Source organism: Amblyomma americanum, chromosome 8 (assembly GCF_052857255.1).
Source record: "Amblyomma americanum isolate KBUSLIRL-KWMA chromosome 8, ASM5285725v1, whole genome shotgun sequence".
Classification (NCBI taxonomy): Eukaryota; Metazoa; Arthropoda; class Arachnida; order Ixodida; family Ixodidae; genus Amblyomma; species Amblyomma americanum.
In genome coordinates this window covers 25852543-25864778 of record NC_135504.1, presented here as the reverse complement: position 1 = coordinate 25864778, position 12236 = coordinate 25852543, and the positions used below count along the sequence as shown (strand labels likewise).

The 12236-nt window shown below is 51.0% G+C and overlaps 2 protein-coding genes across 2 annotated transcripts; one reads left to right on the top strand and one right to left on the bottom strand.

The window, feature by feature from the left end:
• Nucleotides 1-892: 892 nt before the first annotated feature.
• On the top strand, nt 893-3618 carry LOC144102239 (uncharacterized). The gene is made up of 2 exons (XM_077635548.1): nt 893-1260; nt 2993-3618. The coding sequence occupies exons 1-2, from the start codon at nt 893-895 to the stop codon at nt 3279-3281; spliced, it is 657 nt and encodes a 218-aa protein (XP_077491674.1). The 3' UTR covers nt 3282-3618.
• Nucleotides 3619-8986: 5368 nt separating this feature from the next.
• Nucleotides 8987-10275, bottom strand: LOC144100159 (motile sperm domain-containing protein 2-like). Its single transcript, XM_077633184.1, has one exon. It carries the CDS (start codon nt 10256-10258, stop codon nt 9335-9337), a length of 924 nt encoding a protein of 307 aa, XP_077489310.1. The 5' UTR covers nt 10259-10275; the 3' UTR covers nt 8987-9334.
• Between the last annotated feature and the right edge of the window lie 1961 nt (nt 10276-12236).

Here is a 12236-nt window from a genome sequence, read left to right as displayed (position 1 = left end):
CAGTGGTTACGGCGTTCGGCTGCTGACCTGAAAGACGCGGATTCTCACCCGGCCACTGCTGTCGAATTCCGATGGAGGCGAAATTCTAGAGGCCCACGTACTGTGTGATCTCAGTGCACGTTAAAGGACCCCAGGTGGTCGAAATTTCTGGAGACCTTCACTACAGCGTCCCTCGTAGCCTGAGTCGCTTTGGGACATTAAACTCCCATAAACCAAACCATAAACCAACCAAACGTAGTCCATCCGTTATCCCTCCACCTCCGACGTTTTGAGCTTGGCCAACACCTAGGCTCGGCTAAGGCTTGACCAGCTTGCGGATCAGCTGGCCCTTTAAAGGGCCACAGAAAGCAGTGTTTGAGCTTGGCTTTAAAATGCTTGCACTATGTAGAGTACAGGCCACCGAGCGTCCATGCCGCGTACGAGAGCTCAGAAGCCAGCGGGAAATTTACAATACATTTTAAAAATTCCCGCTTTCGCACCTCGCGGCGACGCGTGGTGCCGGGCTTTCGCACGAAAACCTGGCAGATGACGTCACGTCTTGCAAATGACGTCAGCAGCCGGGGGTTATCATTGGTTCACAGCGCCAAATTCTTGCAGACGTCACGCTCTACCGCGTCCGCGCGCGCCTCAGCCGGCGGAGGTAGGGGAGGGGCCGAGTGAGTGGGGCCGGCGGAGGAGCGCCGCCGTTTAGGTGTGCGAGAGGAGAGGGAAAGGCGCGAAGACGCGGAAGTTCAAATTTTGTCTGCATATAGCTCAGCTTCCACAAAACGCATTAAAATCATTCTTGCTGGGGGATAATTATGAACCATCGTCTTTTAACATCCCAGACATATCGCACCTTTGTTGTGACCTCCTTTCTGGGTCCCTTTAAGTGCCGACTGCGGCAAACGATATGCTCTACTCCTGGTGCTGCACTGAAACAACGCCTTACTATGTATCTCCGCTTCCAGGCCTTCGGCGCAGTCGGCGCACCCTGGACAGGCTGTGCGGCAGCGAGCAGTTCGTCAATGCTATGGTGCGCACGATGATGGACGAGTCCCGATCCCTGCTCTCCTCCACCGAGCCCCTGGTGCTGGGAGATGGGCCCAATTGGCGCAACGTGCGCTTCAGCAACGGCCGGCTCTGGGGCGCCGCTTCGGTGCACTTGAGCGAGCCCGTGGTGCTGCGCTGCAACTCCACGCACTTGCTCGTCGCGCTCCACACGGCGCTCAACAACAGCGAGCTGGCCTACGACTGGGAGTACCCGGGTACGCTGCTCAGGTGGGCTCACATGTCAGCGCACGTGGATTAATCCCAGTGGGCACTGAAACTCCCGTGGACGTCCTGGGGATGTTTGGGACGTCCTGCGTACGTCCAGTGGAGCTTTCAGTGCATTTCGGAAAGCGACCTGAGGAGGTCAAAAACCTGCTTTCCTCTCAGCGCACGCGATTTAATTCCTGTGGGCACTGGAACTCCCTTGGACGTCCTGTGGACGTTTGGCACGTCGTGCGTACGTCTAATGGAGTTGCAGTGTCCGCTGGAAAGCGACCCCAGCCGGTCAAAAATCTCCTTCCCTATTTCTCGCTCCCTCGTCTCTTATCTTAGGGCGCGGTTGAGGTGCCATACAAAAGAGGAGCTGTATAGTGGAGGTCTCCGGGTGAATTCCAACCATCTAGGGGATATGTGCGGCGTCCGTGCAGATTAATAAAGAACCCCCATACCCAACAATTCTGCCCAAAACATTTCGGAACGGGAAAGAGTTTATAAACGCAATTTCTTTTTCATATATTGTACCCGCCGCGGTGGCTCAGTGGTTAGGGCGCTCGACTACTGATCCGGAGTTCCCGGGCTCGAACCCGACCGCGGCGGCTGCGTTTTTATGGAGGAAAAACGCTAAGGCGCCCGTGTGCTGTGCGATGTCAGTGCACGTTAAAGATCCCCAGGTGGTCGAAATTATTCCGGAGCCCTCCACTACGGCACCTCTTCTTCCTTTCTTCTTTCACTCCTTTATCCCTTCCCTTACGGCACGGTTCAGGTGTCCAACGATATATGAGACAGATACTGCGCCATTTCCTTTCCCCAAAAACCAATTACTACAATTACTTTTCATATATTGTAAGAGTTCCCTGTAACAATCAATATGTCCGCATATCTCCCGTCGGCAGGCTTGCATTTTGAAATTAAAAATTGTTTTTTTTTTGGAAAGGAAATGATGCATGTATCTGTCTCATTTCTCGGGGTGTACCTCAACACTGTCGTGAGCAAAGGGAGGAAGGTGGGAGTGAAAGAAGAATGAGAGATAGTGGTGCCGCAGTGGGGGCTGCGGAATAATCTCGACCACCTTGGGATTCTTAGGCGCGGTTTGTTTCGGTGTACATTCAGCGTGAGTGAGACAGTTAATGCTCTCTTCCTTTCATCTTGACCATTAACTCGATAGCATACCTACGCTCGATGTGACAAAAACAAAGCCGAAGTGGGAGGTCATAACAACTCCTGTCATGCGCGGCGCAGAGCCCCACAATTATTTCCTATTCTGTATTTGTACATAGTGTATATTACCTCCTACCCTATCCTTTCCTACCCCGGCCGCGGCGGCCGCGTTTTGATGGAGGCGAAACGCTAAGGCGCCCGTGTTCTGTGTGATGTCACTGCACGTTAAAGATCCCCAGGTGGTCGAAATTATTCTCGAGCCCTCCACTACGGCACCTCTTTCTTCCTTTCTTCTTTCACCCCCTCCTTTACCCCTTCTTTACGGCGCGGTTCAGGTGTCCGCTGATATGTGAGACGGATACTGCGCCATTTCCTTTCCCTAAAAAACCAATTAACCAATTTTCTATTGCTCCCCCTTTCCTTCCCTCTCCCTGTCCTTTTATTCCCGCTAGCCGCAGCTCAGGTGCTTCAGGTTTCGATGGCAGATGACGCAGCGTCTTTTCCTTGCATTGTTGTTTTCTTAATAAATAGCCACTTGCAACAAGGTCATAATTGTGCGCTGTGTGTCGGTGCTTGTTCGCAGTTCCCGTGGTTCGGTGAGCTTTTTCTCGCGGCACATGGCCTTCATATGCGCCGTGGTTTTGCCGCGCCAGCTGTCCGACGGCCGTGCGCGCGTGGTCGACGTGCGCATTACGGCGCTGCGTGGCGCTGACGTCACAGTGGCCGGACCCTGGCCCCTGGCGCCGCTCGTGGCGTTCTCCGTCAACAAGCTGCTCAGGAAGTTCCCGGACCAGCTCGCAACAGTCGTGTCCGGACGGCTCAAGGACGGCTTCCAACGATACCTGGACGAGCAGCTCGCCGGAATCAACTGATACTTGTCCGAAGCCTGATAGCCTCTAGCGCCATCTGTGGAGGCGAAAGTTCCCAGAGCTGCAGTGAACGAGCTCATGCTTTGATGTTGAGGGCATCGAGATAGGTGGCGTCTCCGTTTCTTAGCGATGACTAATCTGTAGACTTATTTATAACGCCATGAAAAGAAGAAATATAAAGAAAAACAACCGAGCATGGTTTCAGCTGCCACCCTGTTTCAAAGGGGAAGCTTCTCCTGTCCTCCTTCCATCCATACATCCATCCATCCAGCCGAAAACTGGTCATGGGAGGTTTGTGGGTTTTGGAGCGCGTTTTCGCAGAGTAATAATAATAAATTAGTTTCTGGGAAGGAAATAGCGCAGTATATGTCTCATGTATCGTTGGACACCTGAACCGCGCCTTAAGGGAAGGGATAAGGGAGGGAATGAAAGAAGAAAGATGTGCCGTAGTGGACGGCTCCGGAATAATTTCGACCACCTGGGGATCTTTAACATGCATTGACATCGCACAGCACACGGGCGCCTTAGCGTTTTTCCTCCATAAAAACGCAGCCTCCGCGGTCGGGTTCGAACCCGGGAACTTCCGATCAGTAGCCGAGCGCCCAAACTACTGAGCCACCGCGGCAGGAGTATGATTAAAGAAGTGCGCATAACCCTGGCTGAAGCTGGCCTTATTCATAGACTGCGACATCACGGTTCGTGCAGAGATCTAGAGCATGCAGTCCATCAGGCACAAGTAATTAAGGGTGTGCGAATTACACTTTTGAAAAGCCGAATCCGACAATTAAGAACAGTGTAGGTTTGCTACTGAATCGGATACGAATAGTGCAGCTGTATGCCGAATCGAATAAATTAATCAATCAATCATTGACAGAAACCTTGATTACAAGGAAGGATGGCTGGAGGGATAGGGTTTTGGTTTGGTTTATGGGGGTTTAACGTCCCAAAGCGACCCTGGTTATGAGAGACGCCGTAGTGAAGGGCTCCGGAAATTTCGACCACCTAGGGTTCTTTAACGTGCTGGATGGATAGGGGTGTTAGGTGTAGAAGCAACTTCCAGTCGGTCGTTTCCATAGCCTTCAGAGCTGCGCGTCGTAAGTCAGTCGACCTCTCCTACACAACTCGAATAAAGAGCGTACTTTGTTGAATACGAATAAAATGGTGAAAGAACCGAATACGAATCGAATAATCGTACGAATATTCGCTAATTGCTGTGAATATTCACCTTTTATAGCATGCGAGGAGCAATGCTGCGGTACGGCACACGAAGTTGTAGATGTGCCTGTGAAAAGCATTAATGAGTCCTGCTAAAGAGACGCGTTGAAAACAGCATCTCATGCGAATATGAAAATAAACTTCTGCTGTTGATAATGGTGGCGGTTAAACTGGTGCAACATTCCGATACAGTAGAGGCAGACTTAAGGCAAACTTAACAGGCCGTCGCTGGCCCGGGTCGCTAATAACAGACGCGAGCCAGGCCTTTTTTCTCAAGATTTGCACCCTCTGGGGAGTGCCGAAAATTCGTCTGCTACTGGCTGAGAGCAACGCTCGTGGGAGACGCAGGCGCGATCTGGTTCCACGAGGGGGAGCTGCGCCTGCGAAGTGGCATAGATAGATAGATACCTGAGGCCTTGCCCTTTGTAACGGGTGGGCACCACTAGGTTGAGCACCCGGACCAAAAAAAAAAACGAGAAGATGAAAGCGCAGAAGGAGAGAAAGGAAAAACGCACAATAAAAGAAAAAACACAAAACACACGCAAAGGCTAATGTCGGGAGTGTGGGGGGTTCGCTCATTGACCTCATTCACGTCCGACTCTGGGGTTTTGCGCGGTTAGACACAGAGGCTGCGTTCCAATACTCCCAAGTAGACTGCTACTTAGACGTCTAGCCAGACAGCCGCCATCTTGGGACGCGTTCCATTTCTCACGAAGCAGTTTTAAAAACAGACAGTCTAATAATAAGACGGTCTAATAAGACTGCTTCCCCGAAGTCCACATCGATGCAGGCTAACTTGCTGTCTAAAGATGGCGGAGCTGACGTACGCGGATAAACGAGTCGTGCTCTTGCGGGCGTCGGACTGTACACGGAGTATAGGAAAGGAAAAATGTGAGTCATTCCACATGTTATTTGGTACGCAAACTAGCGGCTAATTAATCTTCGTGGACGTGCGATTCTAGCAGTGAATCACGCAGGAGAAAATCGTGCAGTTGAGAGCTTTGCTACAGCAGCGGACGCTGTAGGTCTGTTTACGTGATCCGTCATCTGCCGGATCTTATTAGCACCTTGACTGTAGAGATTAATACTCGTCGCTGTCGTTGGGTTCCTCGACGGGCGTTAAGACGGCTGGCGTGACGGTTAACAAATGTGTTCTTCTGTTGCTGTATTAGTTACATCAACTCTTTCGCGTACATACTTTTTTATCTCTACACTCTCAGAACAGACACACCGACACGTTGCGAATTGATTTTTGTCTTTGCAGGATTAAAGCTCGCTGCTGTCTTTAGGTTTCTCGCCGTCTCTGAGTACCACGTACGGCAGAGAGCATGTTTAATGGCACGCATGTGTTTTCCTGTTGAAGTGTATATTAGCCGTATCACATTTCGCGCGCATTGATTACAGTCTCTCGTATTCTTATGTTTACAGGACCGTCTGGACGAGCACGTTCGAGGAGCATGTACAGTTTAGCATCAATAATAAAAGAATAATCACATATCTCTTTAGCGTCGTCTTCGGAGAGCGGCCCCGTCTGCTACAAGAAGACTGACCGATAGGCACATCCACCAGTCCGGTTTACGCGCAAAGTCATTGCAGAAAAAATGTGAAAATTTGTTGAAAACACGTTTTTAATGATCGTTATTGCTCAGTTTGAGAAAAATTGTAGTACAACTGTTCATAAGCTTTAGTTACATTATTATGCCGCGAGGCGGCGTGAGCAATAGACAAGTTCCAATACATGGACATGTAGACGGCTTCCTAGGCGTCACACTAGACGTCTTGTTTGACGTCTAGAGTATTGGAACGCAGCCAGTGCTCCACCAAAGTGTTAGTCGACGCTTGGTTCGCAACACCCCCTCGCTCTTGACCTTGGAGCTGTCTCCTTCGTCTTCCACTGCAGGACCGTGAAACCCGAGCGCCTGTGGCAATGTGGTGCCCTCTGTCGGCATCGGATGGAGTCTCTGGCACGACATCACCAGGTGCTCGATGGTCTCCTCCGCGTCGCCACACGCTCGGCACAGTGTTGCCTGTGCTTCTGGTGTTGTATCGAAGCGACGGCGGTACACCAGTGTTCGCAGCGCTCCGGCACGGGCCTCAAACAGCAATGCGCTACCCAGGCCGTTGTCAAAAATCTTTTCGGGTCCGATGCTGTTCTTGCATTGTTCTTGCACAGCCAGTGTCGGTTTTTCCGCGAGCGCCTGCAGCCATTGGTGTTCTCTGTTTCCTGGACCCATCTCCTTGCCTCCTGTTTCCATGCCGTTGCCGATTCGGCACCTATGGGTGTCTGGAAAAGTCCATACTTGCCTTCTATCCTGTGGAGGCGCTTCACCCATGTAGTGCGTAGGCATGTCTCAGCGAGGTATCCAAAGAGCCGCCTTGCCCATCGGTTGCGGCTCATGAACTGGAGTCGACCGCGGTACTCCAGCTTGCTGCATGCCTCCCTTGCCTCAAAACTAGACCAGAGCAGGAGTTCCCGGGTTCGAACGCGAACGCGGCGGCTGCGTTTTTGTGGAGGAAAAACGCTAAGGCGCCCGTGTGCTGTGCGATGTCAGTGCATGTTAAAGATCCCCAGGTGGTCGAAATTATTCCGGAGCCCTCCACTACGGTACCTATTCTTCCTTTCTTCTTTCACTCCCTCCTTTATCCCTTCCCTCACGGCGCGGTTCAGGTGTCCAAAGATATATGAGACAGATACTGCGCCATTTCCTTTCCCCAAAAACCAATTATTATTATTATCAGGTCGCCTTGAATGGCTGCATTGGCCACCCGTCTATGACTTTTTTCGCAAAATTTGCGCCCTCTGGGGAGTACCGAAAATTCGTCTGCTACTGGCTGAGAGCAACGCTCGTGGGAGACGCAGGCGCGATCTGGTTCCTTGACGGGGCAGCTGCGCCTGCGAAGTGGCATGTGATTGATAGCTGCCGCCATCTGTCGCATGCGCCTGTCACTAATGCGCAGTAGGAGTTGGCGGTTTTAGTATTCAACCGGTGGAATACACGGGAGCTGGAGGAGAGGCGTGCATGCGCAGAGCAGCTTTGTAAAAAAAAGGGGGCGGATTACGGAAAAGTGTGTTAAATCGCCCTGCATCGCTGCACAATTATGATAGCCATGTATGAGCATTACGAACGCCGCCGAACGAATGGACAGCGCCGCAGCACTGGGCCTTCTTTTTTATTATTATTATTATTTCCTGAACAGACCTCTATCGTGACCGCACGAGGTCCGGCGTCGTTTTAACAATAATAATAATTGGTTTTCGGGGAAAGGGAGGGGAAAGGAAGGTGCGCAGTATCTGTCTCATATATCGTTGGGTACCTGAACCGCGCCGTGAGGAAAGGGACCTCTGTTTTCGAACCTGACGTCAGCCTATATACGGCATTTTTTAACGCCAACTATTCCAACCGTACCTTCCAACTTTTATTGCGCAATCTGATTGCATGTCTGTCATGGTGAGGTCAGCCCTGTGGACGGCACAGTGACGCCTGTTCCTCGAGGTCCACCATGCAAGATAAAGGCTGGGCTTAATGACCGCTGTTCTAATCCTTTAGGCGAAGGCGAAACCAGCAGCCGTACCATCGCTGCAGGTGGCTAAGGCAGGTGCAAGCTTGCAGGTCGTTGGTAGAGTGGGTCTCATACCAGCACGTTTCCCGCAACAGAGTGCGCGGTCCCGACCAAACCACACAGGTCTGGAAGCCGCCGCCTCGCGATTAAGCTTCGGCGGTTGCTGCCTGCAAGGTCCCGGAGTATGCATGTATTGTAAAGCGGCAGAATCTAGGCCTCCGCCGAAGCGGAGACGGATGATCGCTCTCGATTCGCGAGACCCACCCACTAAACAACTTCTCGGACTAAATTATCTGCGCGCTGCTACCAATTTGAAGATCTGCTGCTGTGACGAACCCTGTGCCCTGGAGTTTAAACAAGCACACCAAATATCTCGATTAGCGAGTCTGCACCGTTCTTTGGAACCAGTCTTAAAAGGTTAACACAATTTAACAGAACAACAATCGCTTAAAAGCACGGCAGCACAATTTGCATCTAACGAGTCATAGCGCTCCCATCAAATGAAATTACGCGCGCCTCATCCAGGGTCGAGAACCGCCGCTTAGGGGCGGCACTGTCTAGATTATCGAGCGAATAAAATAAGTAATAGTACCAGGAGCCAAGCGCTACGACCCGTTGAAAGCATCTCCATTCCCCACTGTATGCAACCAACAAGCAAAGCGCAAGTGCTCAGATTGTGTTGCAGGACCCCTGTGATAGCATGCATGGTGCCGGAAGTGCAGTCATTCTCTTGCGGCACCCGTGATAGCTGTGTGTTATTTTGCATTCCTACATGAGGCTTCGTAACAGAGAACCATTATTGCTGACTCCTCTGTACACACAGACCCTTTGACAGTCTCAACTGAGGTCCGAGCAACGTTGAATTTTCACTTTTGGGGAAAAAATTTCAACACGGCACTTCTTTTGATTGGACGAACAGATTTAGTTTCTTTAAGGGTCTTCTTGGAGGAAAAACTAAATTTTTGCAGAACCAACCGGGGGAGTACCTAATGGGAATCGGGCTGTTTTCACTAGCGTCATTTCAAACTTACGCGGGCTTGCAGTTTCAGGCGGCTGTGACACGACAAGCGACGACTAATCAAAAGCAGATCCAACAAAGGTACCAGATTAGCAGCCACTAAGCTTTCCTTTGGAGACGAAGGGCCTTAGCGTAGCTGTACCTAGTCCCCACAAGCGTATTCCAGACACATATGGTTCGCACGACACAGACGGTTCAGCCGAATGACGTTACTCAAGAGTCCTTGTTCACAGAAGTTGACTGGAGGCGCCGTCGAAGAAGCTCACGCCGTAAACATGCCGTAAACGTGAAGGCTGGCCGTCGGGCAGCTCACAGGGTCCAGCGGGGCGAGCCGCGGACAACGCTCTCCGAGGGGCTTGCCCGGCGTGTACACGTAGTGGTAGTTGTCCGTGCCACCCATCCGCACGGGCAGCTTGTCTCGGTCCACGTACCTGCCGATGTCCCGGACGGTGACGAAGCGTATCCTCTCCAGGGCCTCGACGGGCATCAGGCCCTTGCAGAGCTTCCAGAGGCCCTGCAGAAGTCTCGGCGGCTCCCACAGCAGGACAAAGCCCAGCGAGCGCGGGTAGTAGCAGCGGAAGAGCGCCATCAGGTAGCGGCCCAGCTCCAGCTGGTGCCGGTCCCCTCCGCCGGCGCAGTCCACGAGAAGCGTGATGCGGCTGGCGTTCTGGCGCCGCAGGAGCGTCTCCACGAAGAAGACCAGCACACGGCGGACGTCGGCCAGGGGCAGGTCGCGCACCTGTCCGGGCCTGAGCAGCAGCACGTGGTTCCCGTAGCGGTCCACGTTGAAGGGGTGCACGAAGCCCGCCTGGAGGCAGGCCCGGGGCAGGCTCGACTCGCTGAGCTCGTGCAGACGGGCCTGGGCTCGCCACTTGAGCGCCGCGTCGGCCATGCGCACGGCGCGCTCCAGGTCGAGCCGGTTGTGCACGATGAAGCGCCAGCAGTACTCGTCGCTGTCCTGGATGCGGCGCCGGTCGGTCGGGTGGTAGGCGGCCGTGTCCCGCGAGCGGGCCTCGCTGAACAGCCGCGACCGGAACGCCTTCATGTGCTCGCTGGTGATGTAGTAGCGGCTCTCGCCGAACACGTCCGGGTACGGCTGTGGAGCCATGGCGGCTGCGGCCCGGGGCGCTGCTGCCTCAGCCGGCCCAGCAGGAGCTGCTCCTACTGCCGACTGCTTCTTTCTCATCTTCGAAGCGCACTCCGTTTCCTCTTCCACTCCAACGAAGAGAAGTCGGGGCTACAGCTAGCAGGTAAACGAAGACAATCTGAGCAGAGCGAGAGCCAAACAGGAATACCAGAGGAAAAACCCGCGTCGTTTTTTTGCCTCATGTTCCTGTTTGACTCGCTAGGTCCTCGGATGAATTCTCGCTTGACTGTTCCCGTTAAATGAAGCAAAAAGGGTAGAATTGTTCAGAATACAGCAGATTCCGAGCGCTGCTGCCGTAGAGGAAGACGCCTTCTTCGTCTATTAAATTATATTTTAATGGCGGCGACTTTAATCTGCCGCAGGTAATGGGCTGCGTCATGATCAACACAAAACCATAGCCAATTCTTCATTGTGTGTATGTTCCATTCCTTCAGAGGCAACAACAACGAGGTGTTTTCTTCAGGTTACAGCTAATTTTGCATAAAACTGCTGAACACGTAAGGTTGATTTTGAAAATGTCCGATTAGACCGATTAAAATATCTGAAAAGTCCAATTAGTCATCGGTTTATGAGAAGTAGCATGGGTGTGATGCAGGCCGTCCAGTCTCGTGCTGTCGGAGCCACACGTTTTCTATACCCCGGCATCGCTGAGCCAAAAAAATTTTCCGAGGAGTCTATATGCTCAAATGCAAGGGCAGTTCGCGTCGCACCTAGAAGGCTGGGTTGATGTACTGATCCAGCCTTTTTTTCCCTGAGACATCAAAGAAAAGCCAAAGGAATGGAAATAAAACGGAAATGGGACGGAATCATTATCAGAAATAGCACCGAACTTTAGAATAGTGTTTAAAAAATGTTATGTAAGTTGCAGTAATGTTGCGTGTTCCATTCTAATGTTCTATTAACGTTAAAAATTAACTTATAACATTGTGTGTTATATAGGAAACGCTTTTTTAACGCTCTAAAGAAACAATGTTTTAATATATTAGTCTTCAAGACGTTATTATAATGTTAGAGTCATAACTATAGAACAACATTAGAAAATATAATTGGAGCACTGAATTCCAGAACTTTTCCCACTGTTTTTACAGTAAAGATGTTTTTCAATTAGCAGTACTTTGCAACCCCATCTCTTGGATAGCACTCTCCATAGAATGCGTGCACAGCCCAATTATTTTGTAAGAAAACTTTGGTTACTACCCATTCGCCACTATCACTCATGGGAGAATCCTTAGTAATGGGTATATAAGCTTGACTGCATGATATCCGTTCGGAGGTGAGTGAATACGAGTTGTATGTTGTGCTGCATAGTAGAACTGAAGTGTCACCCTCATTGCTGGTTCTTGCAAAGCATTGTAAGTTCTGTTCGAGCACAACTGGCGGGCCTGCATGCTTGTGCAGAGCTGCTTCACCATTTTCGGGATTGTCGCATTTATTTTACATTTATGTTGTTCAGGTGTTTTATTAATGTTCGGTGAAGGGTATTGTAACGTTTATCGTGATGATGATGACGATGATTTTAATGCGAGAGAATTGGGAGGGTCATGGCAGGTGGTAGGTTGCTTATAGAGGGAGTTCACGCTCTCCTTCTGCTTCCCCCTTCCACCTGCTCTAACAGCACCTAGAAGGAAACACTGGCTATATAATAACACACCGGCAATAATAGAACGCCAGCTATAATAAACGCCTGATACTATAAAACATTTTCTTATAAAGAATCGCCTGCCACCTGCTATAAAACTACTGAGAAGGAAACACCAGCTGTAATAAAATCCGGCCATAATGAAACACCGGCTATACTGAAACATTGCTTATAACGAAACACCGGCTGTACTGAATCATTGGCTATAACGAAGCACCAGTTCTAATGAAACACCGGCTATTGCAACTTGGTAAAGGCAGTTCAATTACAGGTGGAAGCGAATGGGTTTCAGTGATGATAGTGTTTTATTGTAGTTACAAGTAGCGATAGTGGTCGTAGTGGTACATTTTGTACTCCAGGCTGCAGAACGATAGCACG